The 19,192-nt window shown below is 37.4% G+C and overlaps 4 protein-coding genes across 6 annotated transcripts; 3 read left to right on the forward strand and 1 right to left on the reverse strand.

Annotated features, from left to right (window-relative positions):
• LOC146305139 (uncharacterized) lies at positions 1-4,283 on the reverse strand. 2 transcript variants are annotated; one of them, XM_084712111.1, is made up of 2 exons: positions 4,001-4,283; positions 1-1,375 (listed from the first exon to the last, which is right to left on the reverse strand). In XM_084712111.1, exons 1-2 carry the CDS (start codon positions 4,028-4,030, stop codon positions 563-565), a joined length of 843 nt encoding a protein of 280 aa, XP_084568237.1. In that variant the 5' UTR covers positions 4,031-4,283; the 3' UTR covers positions 1-562. The 2 variants fall into 2 exon arrangements, with proteins under 2 accessions (XP_084568237.1, XP_084568238.1); XM_084712112.1 differs by having other exon boundaries at positions 4,013-4,279.
• Positions 4,284-4,383: 100 nt separating this feature from the next.
• LOC146305140 (uncharacterized) lies at positions 4,384-9,588 on the forward strand. The gene is made up of 2 exons (XM_084712115.1): positions 4,384-4,633; positions 6,186-9,588. The coding sequence occupies exons 1-2, from the start codon at positions 4,616-4,618 to the stop codon at positions 6,990-6,992; spliced, it is 825 nt and encodes a 274-aa protein (XP_084568241.1). The 5' UTR covers positions 4,384-4,615; the 3' UTR covers positions 6,993-9,588.
• Positions 9,589-11,185: 1,597 nt separating this feature from the next.
• On the forward strand, positions 11,186-14,129 carry LOC146305141 (uncharacterized). 2 transcript variants are annotated; one of them, XM_084712056.1, is made up of 3 exons: positions 11,186-11,394; positions 12,925-13,156; positions 13,241-14,129. In XM_084712056.1, the coding sequence occupies exons 1-3, from the start codon at positions 11,305-11,307 to the stop codon at positions 14,107-14,109; spliced, it is 1,191 nt and encodes a 396-aa protein (XP_084568182.1). In that variant the 5' UTR covers positions 11,186-11,304; the 3' UTR covers positions 14,110-14,129. The 2 variants fall into 2 exon arrangements, with proteins under 2 accessions (XP_084568182.1, XP_084568181.1); XM_084712055.1 differs by having other exon boundaries at positions 12,925-14,129.
• Positions 14,130-14,949: 820 nt separating this feature from the next.
• On the forward strand, positions 14,950-17,142 carry LOC146305142 (uncharacterized). Its single transcript, XM_084712133.1, has one exon. The coding sequence runs from the start codon at positions 15,379-15,381 to the stop codon at positions 15,997-15,999; it is 621 nt and encodes a 206-aa protein (XP_084568259.1). The 5' UTR covers positions 14,950-15,378; the 3' UTR covers positions 16,000-17,142.
• Positions 17,143-19,192: the final 2,050 nt, after the last annotated feature.

Below are 19,192 nucleotides of genomic sequence, written 5' to 3' on the forward strand. Positions count from 1 at the left end.
TCCTAGTGATGAACTTTTAATAAATTTCTCATATTTATGACATTCTGAGAATTTCCACTTAAAGTTAAGACTAGATCTTGGTAAAGACAAAAGTTATTCACAAAGCATCTTAGCCCTTAAAATGACTGTTAAGGTGAAAAACCCATTAGGCTTACAAGTTTCTTAAGTGAAGGAGAGAATGGAAGAAAGGCAAAGTGTGGAGTAACATTCTCTAATCATTGAATGACATTGAAATGTTACAGATTAGATTGTGCTGGGATAATGTTTGTCATCAAGTTCATTAAGGATATGCTAACGTAATAATGCCATATATGAAAGTTATCATAACAAAGATATTTTTAAAAAATGCAACAGTTCAGGGTCTGTCACATCCTCCCATCAGCAAAGTGATCACACAAACAATTACAGCACTTTCACAGTGTCATGCTGCTGGCAACTTCATAACTCTGTATGGTGTTTTAACCTTTAGTGTCACTTCATATTACAACATGATGTGAGGACATTCTCAAGAACCTCCTTATAATGTGCAAATACCTCTCAGCATTTTATTTAATTTACAAACTCATGAAACATCAGGGCCCAAGTTTTGTATTTCATTATCAAGCAAGACACACTTGTGATTCTTCAGCTTGTGTGACCAGGTAAAGTTTTTGTTACATTTGTCACACCAGTAGGGTTTGTCTCCCGTGTGGATACGCTGATGCCGTGAGAGATTAGACGATGAATAGAAACGTCTGTCACAGTCTTGACACTGGTGTGGTTTAAGTCCAGCATGGATAAGTTTGTGTTTGCGATATGAAAATAAATGACTGAAACTCTTCCCACATTGTGCACAGCTGTATGGTTTCTCCCCGGTGTGGATACGTTCATGTTTTGTGCATGTGTCTGCTGATCTAAATGTTTTCTCACAGTACTTGCACTTGTAGGATTTCTCTCCAGTGTGGATACGTTCATGATACAGATATGAATCATAGGAGCTAAAGACTTTCCCACATAGCTGACAAGGGTAGATCCTTTCTTTAGTGTGGAAATTCTTGTGTCTTGTATAAGAACCTAGCTGAGTGAAGCTCTTCCCACACTCCTCACAGTTGTATGGTTTCAGTCCAGTATGGAGCCCTTCATGTATTCTGCGGTATGATGAAGTAGTGAAAGATTTCTCACAGTGTCTGCAGGAGTATAGTTTCTCTCCAGTGTGAATACGTTGGTGTTTCCTGAGGTTACTTGACTGACAGAAAGTTTTTCCACACTGCTCACAGCTGTACGGTCTCTCTCCAGTGTGAACTCGCTGATGAATATTTAATCGGTGTGATGTGGGGAATTCTTTCTCACAGTATGGACAGCGGTGAGATCTGCGTTTTTTTGTGCCTCTCTGTTTCTGTAACAGACAAAGACACAGAGAAAAACAGTATAAGTGAAGCACAATGGTGGACTGAAGAGAAAACGTTACCTCTGGTTTGTACACTGGCTCTGAGAGCTCAACACACTTCAACTTCAGAAAACAGATGTAAAATGCAGGCCAATTAAGAACAGAAATTTTAACAACACATGCACAGCATTTTAAAAATATGCTGATAGAAAAACTCGACAATGGAAGTGTTTTCAGAGGACACTAAAAAGTGTTGAACATGGCCTGCTACCATGGTTTGTGACTCATGAAGTTATTAAGGTCAGGTCTGCGTATTACTGGTTAATATGTTTATGATGTGGACTAACTTCTGCTGCTGCTGATCTACTCTGCACAAGAGCTGACACTGACCACTGCACACCCCTCACAGGACCTTACAGAGTGGAAAACTGGAATTCTACCAGTCACTTTCATGATTTCTGAGGAGATTTACTGTTTGTAACTAATATTTAACCTTTACGATCAGCTTCATTAGACTACAATTAGACGAACAAGACGACGACTCATAGAGCATCACAGGATAACTGTCTAGACTCTGTTTTCTATCTTATCTTCAGCCAATCAATTGGTAAAGGAGAGGGTGGCTTAAAATATCTGGTGGCTTAAAATGGGCCCACCTTAACAGCTGTGATATGACATGTAAAGACATTTTGCATCTGGTGAGCCTGTGACTACTAAGAAAGACTGATACCTAAATGTGGTGACATGTTGGAAAAGGAGAGGCAGCTGGTAGCTGAGGTAGACCTGAGATCGAACCATTACGGCTTGGAAGGCAAAAGCACATTCTTCATGAGGAAAACAGAATCTAGAGCCGTCCATCTTTAATAATACCCCTTACAGAACAGAGCAGTGATAATTGGAATAATATCTTCTAATACTGTGCATATATTACCAAGAAGATTTCGGATTCAGTTTCTGTGTGTAAAATACTCTACAATGCCTTCAGCCACACACTGTGCCTCATCTGTCCAAATCTGTCTTCATCTCCTGTATGTATGAACTGTGTAAAATGCCAGAGTCTGGAAATAAAACCAATGACAGCTCTCACACAACTGTTACACTCCTTATTATCAGTCCAAACCATATTGCAGGCCAGATTCACCACCACAAAAGGTATAAATAAATGATAATAAGATATCCAGAGGAAGGGCATACTACTGAGTGTTATTACTGTAAACAAAAATGCTGCTGTGACACTTGTGTGTAACACTACAAGACGGCAGGATCAGACAAAACCAGTAGAAATACAAGTACTGACAACAGGCAACATGTGGGTATCTGATATGATTAATAAAATAATTGCCAACTGTTTTTTAATTGATTCATCCGTTTGGGTCATTTCTATTAGTCGAGCTTTTTAAATGTGAATATTTTCTGGTTTCTGAGGATGCCTTAACTTGTGAGGCAGCTGGATTCTTAAGATCACGTGAGAATACATCTTGCCAGGCTCAAAGCTAACTGTTTGTGTCCGCACCAGGGACTACTGGCAGCTATAGGCATGATTTCAAGTCCATGGAAGCGACTCATCTCAAACAAACAATGGCAGCTCCTGAAGAGGTTAGCAATGATAGCATCAGTTATGTGAGAACTGGAGAATATTTCTTCACTGAAATAAGAGCAAAGAATGACATTGAAGGTTTTTATCGATGGAAAAGATGCACAAAGAATAAAATCACACCATAGTCATTTTTAACACTTTAAATCAAAATGTATGACGATATGACATAAAAATTAGAATTACCTCTAATACTGCATATCATGCATTATCTATCTTCTTATATTTTTGCTGCTACTATCACTGCAACCTGTATGCAGCATGCATGGTTTACTTAAAATAGCAAATTTTTGACATCGTCAACAAAATATTAACCCCAAATTTAACATGGCACTTTACAAAGGGTGACCAACACTAGAAGTGCTCTATATACAACACTAATGGCAATTCCATTGTTAGAGATTTGGACATTATTAGGACCTTGTTCACAGCAGGGTAAACATTACTGTTGCATATAGCACCACACTCACACCTGCCCCCCCATAGAGGGACATGGAGCAGAAATTTAATGACAGTGAATTAATTATAGATAACATTTAACTTAATGTTGCAAGTCCATAATAATGTGCACGTGTCAATTAAACGCTGCAGCTTCCCAAAACTAATCAAAGTCTCATTGGTTGTAGGACTGAACAATTAATGATGCTTTCCTCTAATATCGCAAATCATATCGCCGTTGCAATATCAAGCAAACTCATTGCTGTTACATATTTCTTCAAATCGTTCAGCTCTAGTCTGCTGGAAGGAAGGCTAAAGCTAAGCTAGTGCTAATGCTATCTCAGTTATATCCCTTTCAGAGGGAAAGAGACTTCAGCCCTGAAGAGCAGAGTGTTTTGGAGACATGGTAAAGTAAACCTAATATGATAAATATCACCACTGGTTGTGTGGTTATCGATCGATTTCAGCGTTCGGCGTAAAATCTCAGCTAGAGAACAAACCGGAAGGCGCTGCTCAACGTGGTCAATCGTCACTCCGAGCCCCAATAATGTTATAAAATAAGGAACAATAATGTCGGCCGACATGAACAAACACACAAAGACCTTTAAAGTCACCTGAAGTGGAGAACTCATGCTTCTTCTTCTTCGTCAGACAGGTGATGATGTCCACTCGACTGTCTCACATGAACACAGAGGCTGAGCTGCTGGAGGAGGGAAGCTTGGATCATACCAACCGTCCCAGGGATGACAGGGGTCCTCAAAAATACTTCATGAACACAGAGACCATGAATCATCCGAGGAAATTATATAGGGTCCCTAATAAAGTAGTTTAGCTTTGTAGAATCCCAGCTATAAAATGATACCGTGTTCGTCCACCGTATCTCCCCCCTACAAACAGTGAATGGTTCAGTCCGAGCCGCTCACCAGTCAGATACGAGGAGCAGCTCGATAGGACTGAACCACTCTGTGTTTGTACTGAGGGGGTGATACTTCGGCCACTTGGATGTTTTTATCAGAAAAGGAATGAACAGACACGACATCACTGACCGTCTCAGGTATCGTTTGCTCGGATAATTATTGTGAACGTGGTGTTTTTGTGGAGCTCCGTCAGTTCAGGGCGGCTGGTTTCACGGCTGCACTGCTGACAGGAGACTCTGGTGAGGAACCGCCGCGGCCATTTTGTCTGACTTCAGGACGGCAGACTGACGAAGAAGAAGCATGAGTTCTCCTCAAAAGGTGATTTTAAAAAGTGTGTTGTGTGTTTGTTGATGTCGGCCGACATTAATGTTCTTTACTTTACATATCAGCATTATTGGGGCTCGGAGTGACGTTTGACCACGTGAAGCGGCTCCTTCCTGTCTTTTGGCTCCATCTGAGCTTGACGCTGTTCATGCAAATTTATCAACGTTTTAGAGTAATAGATGTTTTATTAGACTCATTAGAAGCACCTTTCCTCTTAAAGTTCTGTATTTCTGATAGCAGAGACACAGCAGCCTGTTTACTCGCGTTCAGCTCCTCTGCTGTTTGCTAATCACATGTGTAGCTGATCTTTATTATAACGTCATTGATTTAAAGCTTTTTATGTGTTTGTGAATTTGTCTGCTCTGCTCGTCTCTCCCTCATGTCCACAGCATAAAAGTGCAGGGTTGTCACGCCTGCTCTGTGATCAAACCAGCCCAAACTCAGCCCAGTGTTACTTTACAATGACTGATTACTTGTTTAAAAATGTAGATAATAATCTAATCCAAATATCACAGTATCAAAGTAGGTACAAAGTGATACAACACCAAATATGTTGAAATTGTTAGACCTAATATAACAGAACTGAAGAAGCCTCTTGGATGAGAAGTGAAACACTGTCATTATCTTAAGCAGGTTTTACTGCCTATGATAACCAATAATCTGGTGAAGCTAATGTTAGCGGTTGAGTTGTGTAGCTAATATTAGTAGCAGATGATCTACATAGCTGACATTAGTAGTTGGCCTATGTAGCCAACGCTAGCAGTCATTCTGTGTAGTTAACATTAGTGGTCGTCTATGTAGCTAATGTTAGTCGTTGGTCTATATAGTTAATGTTAGAGGTTGATCTGTTTAGCTGATCATATTAGTTGACATGTGTAGCTAACGCAAGTAGTTAGTCTGTGTAGATAACATTAGTAGTTGGCCTGTGTAGCTAGCACACTGCACTGTAAGAAAAAAAAAAGACAAATCAAATATTTGTTTAGGACACTTAGGATTTTATTAAGTGTGGTAAAACGCTCTGAATTAAATGTTGACATAGATAAGTTCAAACTTATTTTTATAAAACAAATTCAATGATTGTTATGACAGAGGAAAGCAAAGTACTGAAAAATGGTGTTATGGGTACCAGAAGTGAATTCTTTGTACTGGTATCGGTTCAGATGCGAACAGTAAACAACCATAGTTATTATGTATGTATTATAGGCTCTATACATTTTATATTTTGGCTTGTAAAAAAGGGTAGAAATTTTCGACCACACGTCTGTCTGATGACCTAAAAAGTTAATTCCAGGTCCTTATGCAGGTATAGGTGTCTGCCAACACTAATGAATCAGGTAAAAGTGACAAATATGGCTGCAACTGATGATTATTTTCTCTATTCATCATTTAATAGGAATAAAAGTTAACATTCTTAAATGTATTGTTTTGCCCTTAACCCAAAAAAATTTAGTTTACTGTTATAAAGAAGGGAAGAAACCAGAAAATGTATATTTAAGAAGCTGGAATCACACTCTCTCTCTCTCTCTGTCTTTGTCTCTCTCTACAGAAAAAGAGAGGCACAAAAACCCAGAAATCCCACCGCTGCCCACACTGTGAGAAAGCATTCCCTACATCGTATCGACTAAAGACTCATATGAAAGTTCACACTGGAGAGAGACCATACAGCTGTGACCAGTGTGGGACAGCTTTCGCTCACTTGGGTGATCTCAAGAAACACCAACGAATCCACACTGGAGAGAAACCGTTTCACTGCAGATTCTGTGACAAAGCTTTCATTGCTTCATCAGAATGCAGAGTGCACGAACGGATCCACACAGGAGTGAAACCATACACCTGCAAGGAATGTGGGAAGAGCTTCAGTCAGCTAGGTCATTACACCACCCACAGAAACGTCCACACTAGAGAAAAACTTTACCCTTGTCATCTATGTGGGAAAGCCTTTACTTCCTCCAGTTCATATCTGTATCATGAACGTATCCATACTGGAGAGAAGCCCTTCAAGTGCAGATACTGTGACCAGGCCTTCAGATCAGCAGACACACGTGCAAAGCACGAGCATGTCCACACTGGAACCAACCAGACACAGTACAGCTGTGAACAGTGTGGGAAGAATTTCAGGCATTCATCTTCATATCACAAACACAAACTGATCCATACTGGACTCAAACAACATCAGTGTCAATACTGTTACAAATCTTTCTACACATCAACTGAAGTCAAACGACATGAGCGTACCCACACAGGATACAAACCATACTGGTGTGACAAGTGTAAGAAAAACTTGAGTCAAGAGAGTCACAAGTGTGTCTCACCAGAGAATGAAATACCAGACCAGGAACCTCATGTTGCATGAGTGAGTTAAAATGAAATGAAATGCAAAGAGGTATGCACTCATCATGATCTGATTCTTGAGAAACATATAAACATGATGTAGAGTTGGGGGGGGGGGGTGTTATCAAGTGATAACATTGCTTTCATTATAAGTAACCTAAATATCTTGTGGTTTCAATTTCAGAAGTTCATATTTGCAGTTTTCAAGTCACTAGGGGCCTCATTCATCAAAGATAGTGTACAGACAAAACACAGAAAGTGCTTATGTACAAAAATTATTCAGATTTTTAAAAATCACCTGTAAGCACCTGTACGGCTTCATCTATGAATATGCCACATTTATAAATGAGGCCCCTGGTGTTCATAGTCCCTGAAGCCTGTCCCATGATGCACTGCATGCACAATATAACCATGTCACAAAAAGACAAACTGTAAGATTCATTTGTACTCTGGGGGAAGTGAGCCACTGTCATAGGAGTTAATCTTGAAAGTGACCTTGTTAACCATAAATCCTGGTTTGGAGTACAGGCCCTGATTTTTCTTATGTATCTCATGATTATAACACCCTCAAGGGTGCATCAGAGAAAAATATGACTCCTGATCTGTTATGTTTATCTCATACTTGTGTTAAAACCTGTTCTCTGTACTAAATTGTATTTTGTTCGAGCCTCTTCTGGCTGAAAGTGATACTGTCCACCTGTCAGGTCTTTGCCTTGATTCTTTTGTATATAATTCAACACTATAGAACCAAACAGAATATTTGTTTACAGTAAATTCTGGGTAGAAGAGCCTCATGTACATGTCGTTTAATTGCAACAACATGTTAAATGTTTTTTTTCTTTTCATGGTGCTACTTCAAAATGTATACCTCTCATTCATCTAAAATGTATGTTTTATGCTTTGACCAACGTTGGCTTAAAGTAGATACCCAGTTCACATGTTGGGCCACAAGATAAAGAAACTGACAGCTGAAACTTGACAGTTTGGCTATAAATCGGGCTGCAGCCTTTGATTATTTTAGTGTTTGAGTTTTCTACTGAATACTCCATCAATTAATTGCGTAATCTGATCAGAAAAACTTCCTCCCTGATCCCCACTTTTGTAATCAAATCATGACATGGATTGGAAAATGGAGGAAGCCACATGTCTACAGCTTACGTGTGTCGTGTAAAAATAATGATCATGAGTGCACTGCAGGGGTGGATTGGATCACAAAAAGTCTCTGGTCCAATCATTTTTTTGATAAGCAACAAAAACGGGTTAGGATTAAATTAGGGCTACAGCTATCAGTTATTTTAGTAATCTAGTATTCTATTGATTATTCCATCAATCAAGTGATTTGATAAGAAACGCTTTCGTATATTTACTGTTGTTCATTGATGAAGCAACAGAGAAAATTAGACAAATCTCCTAAAATGAAAAATCTGCCTTTTTATTTTTGAACTTGCATGTAATAATGTTATGAATTATTGTTAATATTGGCTCCAATGCATCAGCCTCTCTGTCTGTAGTTACCACCATAATATTAAATGCAGTAATAATAATAATAATAACAATAATAATAATAATAATACATTAAACACCATAAGCTTCTGATCTGGTTATATGATGACGGTGTAACACCATGGAAAATTTGCAAAGACAGTTTGTAGGATTTTGTCCATTGGAGACGAAAGTGACGGCTTTTAGATCAGATCCCTTTTTCCTTTTTTTTTTTTTTTTTTTTAGAGTCAAACAGCTTGTGTGTCTTGTCTTTTCACAAGACAACATCTCTGCATCAAGATTTACGAAATTGTTACTTTAAAAGAACAGCAGCAGTAAAAATGTATGATGGTTACATTTATCCAGTGGCACTGAACCTTGGGAACAGGAACTCAGTTTCGGTTCCTGTAAAGAGGGAAAAAAAGACGACCTCGAGGCAGATTAGCAGTTAGTTCAACCAGTTATTGTTTGATAGATTTGGCTTATCAAAGATGATAGCAAAGCAACACAGTACATAAAATAAGCACAGCAGGTCTCACAATGTCTTATAAGATCTGTTTACATTTACAGCTGAAAATCAGAAATAAACAAGTTAGCAGATTTAATTTATCACAATTAAAATCAGCTGCCAGTTGTCTGCCTGGAAGTGACTGTTGTCATTCAGTCGTGCTCTTAGGATGAATCGCGTCAACAAAGACAATTTAATAAAATGTAAAGCTGCTCTTTGCTCTGATAATGTGCCACAACTTTTCTACTTATGAAGTTGAGAAGAACTTAGAACTCAAACTTGTTGCCTTTGTTTAACTTGTTTACACTTTTTAATTGTATTGTACCACTTCTTGTATTGACTTCATGTCATCTGTTGTATTCAATAATCCTTCTGTACGTGATACTGATATTTCATCTTTTTCATGCTTTCTTTCTTTTAATGCTTGCAATGTGAAATAATCGTACTAGTTGTTTTTGTTACACTTTTTTAATGTTTAAAAGAATTTATTTTCTTATTCATTAGCTTGGATCTACTTTAATTATGTTCTGTTTTATTCAAAAATCTTAATCCTTGCATTGCTACACATTGTTCCTTTTAGTGATTTAATGAATATGATGAATATGTAATTAAAAAAATATTACCTGAATATTGCATATTTTATTTACAGATTCTCTCACTTTTGAAGATTTTGAGGTATTTGGGCATTTTGATAAAGAACTGACCATGATTTGCTTAGTTACTTTGTAGCATCCAGTCTTCACACTGTGCTTAGTTTCTGTATCATATTTGCTTTAACTTCATAACAAACTATATACACAATATAGAGCAACTCCACCACTGCTATTAGTCTTGGGGGGGGCAAATGTGTGGTTTTTCTTCCCAACTATTTCATTGTACCATGTAAGGACCACTGAAGGTCATATTCTTACTTGGTAAATATGTTGTTATGACATGATATTCACATTCTAATATTAATAGAATGAAAAATGCAGGAAAGAGATGAAACATATGTCACCACGCAGATTCCAGGTCAGACCTTTATGAAAGAATATGAATGAATTTCTGTGGAGTTTGAAGTTGTTCAGTGCATTTAAAGGATGTTTCTATTTGAGTATGTTCATATTAATATGTCTTTTAATGAGAACAGACAACAACAACAACAACAAAGGATGATGATATGATAAATAAAAATGTTTGTTTACCCCTCCTGAGTTTTTTGAACAAAAAGTAAGTATGTTGAGTATTCTGTGGTGGTTGGATGATCATTGAAGCTCCTCTGCAGGTTCAGGTGTGGTGATGTGCTGCCACCTACTGGCTGCTTCGACTCACTGCTGTCTTCTCGAGGTCTGATGAGACATGAAAACATGATAATTGATTCTCTTGAACTGACTGTAGTTACTTCATTCTTTAATAGAAACACTATAAATCATTTTAGATTGATTAAAGTATTGATAAAATTGCAGCTAAAGGAACAAAATGCAATAACTGTCAGAATGCTGAAATTGGATAACACTGATCTATAGAAATCAAACCACCAGAGTGATTATTATTACATTATTATTGTACTGCAGCTCACTTGCTGAAACTCACACTCATAAAAAAAAAAAAATTACTGATCATTTTGTTCATTGTTCCATCATTAATTTTTCTTTATTTTACACAATATTCTAATTTATTTGATCAATCTGCTGAAATAAACTTTATTGAATTATGGGATTCATCTTCTTCATTACTACACAAAACGTTCGTCTTTTATGATGTCAGCAGAGCAGAACAAAACAGTATTATATCATAAATCTCTATCTTAAAAAAGTTTTACACATTCACTGAAATACATTTTGCAACAGAAAATCTTTATTTGAAGTTTAATAATTTAAATGCACAATACAAACAAACTATTCAAGACTCTATGAATCGTATCCTTTATGTGTAAAAAGTTTAATTGTCTGAATTGCTGAATAATTTTTTCCCTTCCCCTTTTTTTCCTTCTCTCTTTCTTTTAATATGTAATTTTTTTTTTTTTTACTTTTTTTAAAATTTTTTATTGTATTTTTCTGTATGGCAGAAATGGGCTTCCATATCTCTGTGTGTCTGGTCTGAAGTTTCCACCGTCCCTGACTGATGTGCTGCTCGGACTGAACCATTTACTGTTGGTTCTGAGGGGGTTGATACTGCAGCTCTCTGGAAGATTTCAGCAGACAGTGAATCGACAAGAACCATTGCTGTTTGTATTATGGGGCCAAATCATTTGCTCAGATCATTAATGTTCAGTATGTTCATGTAGTGGTCGTTTTTTCTGGAACCCTGTCAGCTCGGGGCGGTTGGAATCATCCAAGCTTTCCCTCCTTCGGCGGCTGCACCGATGAGACTGTGGAGAGAAACACTGGAGACCATTTTGTCTGATTTCAGGACGGCTGACCAACGAAGAAGAAGCATGAGTTCTCCACAAAAGGTGATTTTGAAGTGGTTTGTGTGTCACCTCCTGTGTGTTTACCTAAGCCTATGGTGGCCCTGAGAGCTCAACACACTGCAAAACGTACGTAAACAGACAAAACACAAGCAAATGAAGAAAACATTTTTATCAATTTGACAACACATGGGTAGCCTTAAAAACGGCTGCAAATAGAGAAAACAACAATGGAATTGTTTACAGAGGACATTAAAAAGTGCCACTATTCAAGTTATTCAAATTGGTCCATGTAGTATCTGTTCGGTTTATATTCTGGACTTCTGCAGCTCCTCTACTCTGCATATACACTGAAAGTTACCCCTGAACGTGCTTTGCAGAACCATACAGAGCAAAAAAGTAGAATTCTTTAAGTAATTTTAGTGATTTCTGAGAAGAATTTGTTTTTGTGATAGATTTTAACCTTTACTATGTGGTTTTCTAGTTTATATGTACAGTGCAGGTTTGAGTTTGTTAGTGAATAAAGGCTGCAGCTTCTCATGCCCAAAACAAAATTCCTGTGTGTGTGTTTCCCAGCTGCAGGAATAGAGTCTGTATGATGATAAGCTTTCCCTACAGTCAGACAGTTATTAAGAACAGTGGCATACAGAGAAGTAAATTGATGGACTTGAACAAGTCTGTAGCAGTGACTTGCCATGGCTTCTCAAGAATCGGATGTGAGATGATTGGTTCTCTCGTGTTTGAGCTATGGTGCTCCATGCATATTGAACACTTCACCATGGCCTCGATTTGTGTGTTTATGACGGACAAAATAGAATGTCTCAAGCTCTTTGTTCACCCTTACCTACTCACATGTGTCTTGTGCATATGCCTCAGCATTTCTTTTCAAAGTGTGTGTGGAATGATGATCTTCTCACCTTTAAATATGCCGCTTATTTCTGTGATCTTGTATCTGTGATTCCAGTATTCAGTGACACTGACTGGGCAGCTCTTTCTTTATTCAGGCCAGCTGTAGGTCATTAATAAGCATGTGCACCTGGGCATCCATGCCTTCACTCAGATTGGTCTCATTGATGTAGACTGACTTTCTGGACAATGTGTCTGCGACTAGAATGTCTTTTCCAGGGTGGTGCAAGATGGTGATGTCATATCTCTGTAGCTGTGATATCATTCATTGATCCTGGTGCTGCTGCAGGAGTCTTTCTCAGTATGGATTCGAGGGGCTTGTGGTCAGACTTGGTGACAATACACATCTTGGTGAAAGCACATATGTTTAAGCTCCATCTCAATTTGAGCATACTTTTATTCAGACTTCCTCCTCATGCAAATTTTACTCTGATACCATGTGTTTTATTTAACTGGACCTCCACTAATTTCCCTGCACATCACATCATGCAAAGTCAACTGTATGATTGGATGCAGGAGAACTACAAGAGCATTAGTGTTTCTTCCAAGACTATTCAGTGCATTACAGGAAAACTGTTGAGCTCTCAGGGAAACCAGAGTGATAAAATCGTATCTTCAGCCCACTACTGCAGTTGCCTGACACTTTCTCTCTCTCTCTTTGTGTGATAGAGAGGCACAAAAAAATCCAGATCTCATCACTGTCAACACTGTGAGAAAGAATTCACTACATCACATCAATTAAAGATTCACCAGAGAGTTCATTCTGGAGAGAAACCATACAGCTGTGACCATTGTGAGAAAGCTTTCACCACTCTCCATTATCTAAAACAACATCAGCAGACGCACACTGGAAAGAAACCATACAGCTGTGACCATTGTGGAAAAACTTTTTCATGTTCACGTACAATTACAAGACACCAACAGACTCATAGTGGAGAGAAACCATTCAGCTGTGCCTACTGCGGTAAAGCTTTCTCTCGGTCAGATAACCTTAAGACTCACCTAGTTATCCACACTGGACAGAAACCGTACAGCTGTGACCAATGTGGGAAAACTTTCCATCTATTACAATGTCTAAGGAGCCACCAACGTATTCACACTGGAGAGAAACCATTCAGCTGTGACCAGTGTAGTAAAACTTTCTCTCAGTCATGCAATCTGAGGAGACACCAACTTATTCACACTGGAGAAAAACCACACCACTGTGACCAATGTGGGAAGTGTTTTACTCTTATACAAAGCTTAAGAGTTCATCAACGATTTCACACTGGAGAAAAACCTTACCACTGCAGACACTGTGAGAAATCTTTCATTTCAGCATCAGATCGTGGAGTACATGAACGGACTCACACTGGATTGAAACCGTACAGCTGTGAGGAGTGTGGGAAGAGATTCGCTCACCTAAGTAATTTCAAGAATCATAAAAACATCCATAATAGAGTAAAAATCTACCCTTGTCAGCTTTGTGGCAAAGTCTGTAGTTCTTCCAGTTCATATCTGTGTCATAAACGTATTCATACTGGAGAGAAACCGTATAAGTGCAAACACTGTGAGAAAACATTCTCTTCGGCAGGTGCATGCTCAAGACACAAGCGTCTCCATACTACAGAGAAATCATATAGCTGTGCACAATGTGGGAGGAATTTCAGAAGTTATACTTCATGCCACAAACATAAGCTTATTCATGCTGGAATCAAACCCTATGAGTGCCAGCACTGTGAGAAACGTTTCTATTCATCATCTGAACTCTCACAGCATCAGCGTGTCCACACAAGACACAAACCATTCTGGTGTGACAAGTGTAAGAAAAACTTGGCCTGGAGGTCACAGTTGAAGAAACACAAGTGTGTATAAACCAGAATTCAATACCTAGACCCTCATGTTGACAGCCCATTAAACATTTTTATTTTATTTGTTTATCCATTTGAGACAGTCCAAATAGAGAACAATGCCATCCATGACAGATCTCCTAGGGGTGGAGCGCTCTACTTATTCTACTGCATTCTACCCCCTCCCTCACCTCTTCTCAGAATGACACATGCTCTGCAGAGTCTCCTGTTTAATGTATGCTTGCTGATGGTGTAGGTCTGGGGAAACTTTTAAGTATACCTGGTTGATGTGTACTTCCTGAGCTATCGGTGGGAATAACGCTCTAGTTCACCTAACTGACGCTTTGATTTGACATACTCTGGTTGTGCAGTGATATCTTGTGGGCATGACAATTAAAGAAGCTTCATTAATAATTTAACACATGTAAGATTATCACTGTATGACTTCACAAGATGTATTTTTAAAGACGTAGACCGTCAATCTTTGGTGAACTAGCTCTAGCTCTCTAAGTCCCTCATCACCACAAAACCCCAGTACTGGTTATCCTTCATCAGCGGTGATCAGATACACAAAATACACACACAAAGTCAACATACAACAACAAAATCTCCTCTCTCATGTAGAAAGTGGTAATATGTGATGTGTAACTTTTTTAATATCAAGTTGACATTTCATTAATATTGCAAGGCTTGTCTACTGTAGTGTATATTTTGGGATATTTCTAATTATGCCCATATGAACATTATGCAGACTACAGGCTTTCTGTCAACAAAACTGTCTCAAACACTAAATCCTCTCAGAAATAATTAAAATGTCTGATAGAATTTTTTTGCTTTGCAAAGTCCTGCAAAGTGCATGCAGCCACTTTTCACAACATGATCATAAATGGATGATATGTGGACCAGCTTCAATAACTTTGCGGAGCAACAACAACCTGTGTTGACTTCTTGTGTCCCCTAAAAGCACTTCCATTGTCGTTTTCTCTATTTGCAGCTTGTGTTTTGTATATGTGCATGTGTTATATAAAGCTGCCATGTGTTGAGCTATCAGGGCCACTGTAGAAAATGGAGATAGTAACATTTTATCATAAGTCCACCACCTGCACTTCATTTATACTTTCTCTCTGTATCATTGTCACTATAGAAAGAGAGAGGCACAAAACACCCCAGATCTTACTGCTGTCAACTCTGTGAGCGAGAATTTTCTACATCACAACGATTAAAGATTCATCAGAGAATTCACACAGGAGAAAGACCGTACAGCTGTGACCAATGTGAGAAAACTTTCACAACAATGGGACAGCTAACAGGTCATCGGAGAGTTCATACTGGAGAGAAACCCTTCATCTGTGACCAGTGTGGTAAAGCTTTCTCTCTGTCAGGTACCCTTAGGAGACACCAACGTAGTCACACTGGAGAGAAGCCATACCATTGCAGACACTGCGACAAATCTTTCATTTCTTCATCAGATCGCAACACACACGAACGTATCCACACTGGACTGAAACCACACAGATGTGTGGATTGTGGGAAGAGATTCACTCAGTTAAGTAATTACAGTAAACACAGAAACATCCACACTAAAGAAAAAATCTACACTTGCCAGCTATGTGGTAAAGTTTTCAGTTGCTACGATTCATATTTGTATCATAAACATGTCCACACTGGAGACAAACACTACAGCTGTGCACAGTGTGGGAAGAGTTTAAATAGTGTGTCTACATATCGCAAACACAAGCTTTCCCATGCTGGCCTCAAACCACACCAGTGTCAACTCTGTGATAAAAGTTTCTCTTCATCATCTGATCTCTCACAGCATCAGCGTGTCCACACAGGACACAAACCGTACTGGTGTGACAAATGCAAGACAAACTTCACCTGGTCATCTCAGCTGAAGAGACACAAGTGTATGTAATTCAGATAACCAAATACCAAACCAGAGGTTTCATTTCTAAAACAGACTTATGATCAATTTTAATCTTAAGATGAAAGTCAAGTATAAGCAGTTATTTCTTATATATTACTTTGGTGCAGAAATGATTATATCTTTAAGTAAAGTCTAGACTTGACTTTTCCTGCATTAGATTTATGAGCAACATGACAGGATTTATCAATTATTAAGCGACACACTCCCAAGTGACCTATTTGTCTTTTTTTTTTTTTTTTCAATAAACTGCTAAGTCCACTATATAATATGTTTTGCCTGGCATCAGTATCCTGTACCATTGCAGTGATCTCACCCTCCTAAAAGGACTTTTCTCTTATGTTTCATGGCTATCCCTGATTAAACCCTAATCTGTGTTATATTATAGGGGCACATCACTGATTATAAAGCAGGTACTGTCAATTTTAACTTAAGATTTATAGATTTCTGGTGCCTAAGTTACAGGTTTTTTTTTCTCAGAATGTGCTTAAGCAATCTTTTATAGGCTCAATATATTTGATGAATTTAAATTAAGCACACCACCAGAAATTATTTTCAGACTAAGTTCAAGAACAAATCTAAGAACATTTTCTCTAAATGAACTATAATGGACCTCATGTTTCATGAGTAAGTATGTAAATGAAATTAATTGCAGACACATCATAATCAGATTCTTGGGAATGTGCTCACACTGTGCTGTGGTAGGACATAGAAGTAGAAGGTTAGATTATTATATAGAGTTCTGAAGTTGCTAGGAAAGATTCATGTTGATTCAAATCATAGAAGAGCTCAAATTATCAGTCATTTAACATTGTCTGTGGTGAAAAGAGAATGCCACTTTTACTTCCAACTCAAGTAATGATCAACAGAAGCTCTGAAGTATCCATCACATTCATGCTATTGCTAGAGAGAAAAAAATGATTCCTGATCTGTGATGTTCTTCTCACTTTTGTTAAACATTTACTTTTTCAAAAAGTTTACCTTGTATTTATGTTCTCTGTATTAACTTGTACTTTGTTTGAGATGCTTGTATCTCAGATTTTATACCTTTATGGGGGCCTGCTGTATGTGGCCTGTATGGATGAAACACATCAAAGGCATTTAAAATGCAAAATGATAAAATGTAAAAATAAAATATTGTATGAACTTGATGTTCTGTCTTGCATTAAATTGTCTTTCTTACACAATATTGACATATTGTATTTTTTCATTCATTCTTTTAGTAGTGTTTGTGTTTGTCAATAATCTAATGTCTAAATAATCTAATAAATAGTCAAATCTCTTTTTTTTGTATGTTGCGTCTTTTTTGTTTTGTTTCGGCCTTTCACATCCTGTTAGGTTTTTTATGAGGTTTTGCATCTTTTACGTCTTCTTTTTTTTTGTCTTGTTACATCTTTTAAGTATTTTTGTATTTTATGTTTTGTTCCGTCATTTGCATCAATTTTCATCTTTTTTCCTTTCTGTTTTCTCATAATTTAAATTTTTGTTGTACAAAACTGAAAATTAAAGTCAAACCTGATTTTTTTAATCATGTCATCTGTTTTTGAATGTGAGAAACTTTTGTCTTGTATTTTAATTTTGATTTTTGTATTTTAAAACAAACAAAAGAAAGTAACTGCTATTATTTGTTCTTTGATACCTGTTTCTGAAAAGAAAATCCAATGACCAAATATACACTGACCAGCAGACATTTTAGTCTGGGACTAGACCTCTGGGTATTATTAACAACTTAGTTGTTTAAAAGAGGTGAATATACCGCATCAGATTGATATCGGCAGATTTTTAGTAAGGTTGCAGTATCAATATCTGTATTGGACATGAAAAAGTCATAACAAGTCATTTCTAATATTTATTTTTATTTTTTCATTCTTATACGCTTTACGTTGGCATGTGGAAGTGAGGAAAAACGAAATTTTGAAATCAAATGTTTGCTTGAAAATTATCTTTCACAAAAATTGATTTTTCACACATTTTTGTTCACAGGGAAATAAGAAAATTAAAATCAACAATTCAACAGTCTGCGGCTCATTCAATTCTTTTCTGTTTAAAAAAGTTTCTGAACCTTCTACAAGCTCCTCTGCAGGTATTCAGGTGATTTGGTGATGTGCTGCCACCTGCTGGCTGATTTTTCTCACTGCAGTTACTCTTCAGGAGGTTTGATGAGTTGTTGATGTTCAACTACTGGCTGAAGAAAATGCACAAAATTTGCAGGTCTAATTGAACTGTAGCTCATATTGAAAATCATCACCGATCATATTGTTTCATATATACACATAAAGGTATCTGTATTCCATTATAGTGACAAATAAAAAAAGACATAATCATATTACAGATTTATTAAAAATGGGGATTATTATTAGAATTAAAATGTTAAAATAAAGAATGATATACTAAGCATGCACAGTGCACACACAGCTGACACTTAATTAACTTGGCCTCTATTGAAAAAATGCTTCACTGGATGGAAATTTCAATATTTTTCTTTCTTTAAATCAATCAGTTAATCAACAAATTGAGCACAACAAAGGAAGGAACAGCTGAACAAACCAATAAACCTAATAGCAAACATAAAACACAGAGCTGCAACAATTATTCTATTATTGATCGACTAAATTAAGCTGCATATGTTTTGAGTCACTCTTTACTTAAAGAATCTCTGATTTGAGTTTCTTAAATGTGAATATTTTCTGGTTTCTTTCCTCTCTGACAGTAAACTGAATATCTTCCAGTTGTGGACAAAACAAGACATTTGAGGACGTCATCTTGGACTTCAATCAACATTTTTTTTCACCATTTTATGGACCAAAGAGCTAATTGATTGATTGAGAAAATAGTCAACAGATGAATAAACAATGAAAATAATCTTTACAGGAAATACTTGAAAAATATGTCCAAACGTGGAGCACATGAACTACATGTATTTTTCAAGTGACAGAGAACCCTGATTTCGTTTTTTAATATTGACGCTGTTCAGACGGAAACAACCTCTGTGTTGACAGTTTCTACAGTCCCTGATTGGTGAGCTGCTCGGTGGGACTGAACCATTCATTGTTTGTTCTGAGGGGGGTGGTGCTGCAGCTATCTGGATGTTTTTAACAGAAAAAGAGTGAACAAACACACCATCATTTTATGTCTGAAATAACACGAGGCTTTAGTATGACATTAGGGACCTGAATAATTTGAT

This window comes from Lutjanus erythropterus, chromosome 23 (assembly GCF_056507025.1).
Source record: "Lutjanus erythropterus isolate fLutEry1 chromosome 23, fLutEry1.hap2, whole genome shotgun sequence".
NCBI classification, from domain to species: domain Eukaryota; kingdom Metazoa; phylum Chordata; class Actinopteri; order Lutjaniformes; family Lutjanidae; genus Lutjanus; species Lutjanus erythropterus.

What these genes read in the sequence shown, in the direction of transcription:
- LOC146305139 (XM_084712111.1), bottom strand. Translation starts at nt 4,030, where the DNA reads ATGAGTTCTCCACTTCAGGTGACTTTAAAG. An exon ending in CACTTCAGGTGACTTTAAAG is followed by an intron (nt 1,376 to 4,000) that starts GTCTTTGTGTGT and finishes TGTCTGTTACAG; the next exon opens with AAACAGAGAGGCACAAAAAA.
- LOC146305142 (XM_084712133.1), top strand. Translation starts at nt 15,379, where the DNA reads ATGGGACAGCTAACAGGTCATCGGAGAGTTCATACTGGAGAGAAACCC.
- LOC146305141 (XM_084712055.1), top strand. Translation starts at nt 11,305, where the DNA reads ATGAGACTGTGGAGAGAAACACTGGAGACCATTTTGTCTGATTTCAGG. An exon ending in GCATGAGTTCTCCACAAAAG is followed by an intron (nt 11,395 to 12,924) that starts GTGATTTTGAAG and finishes TTTGTGTGATAG; the next exon opens with AGAGGCACAAAAAAATCCAG.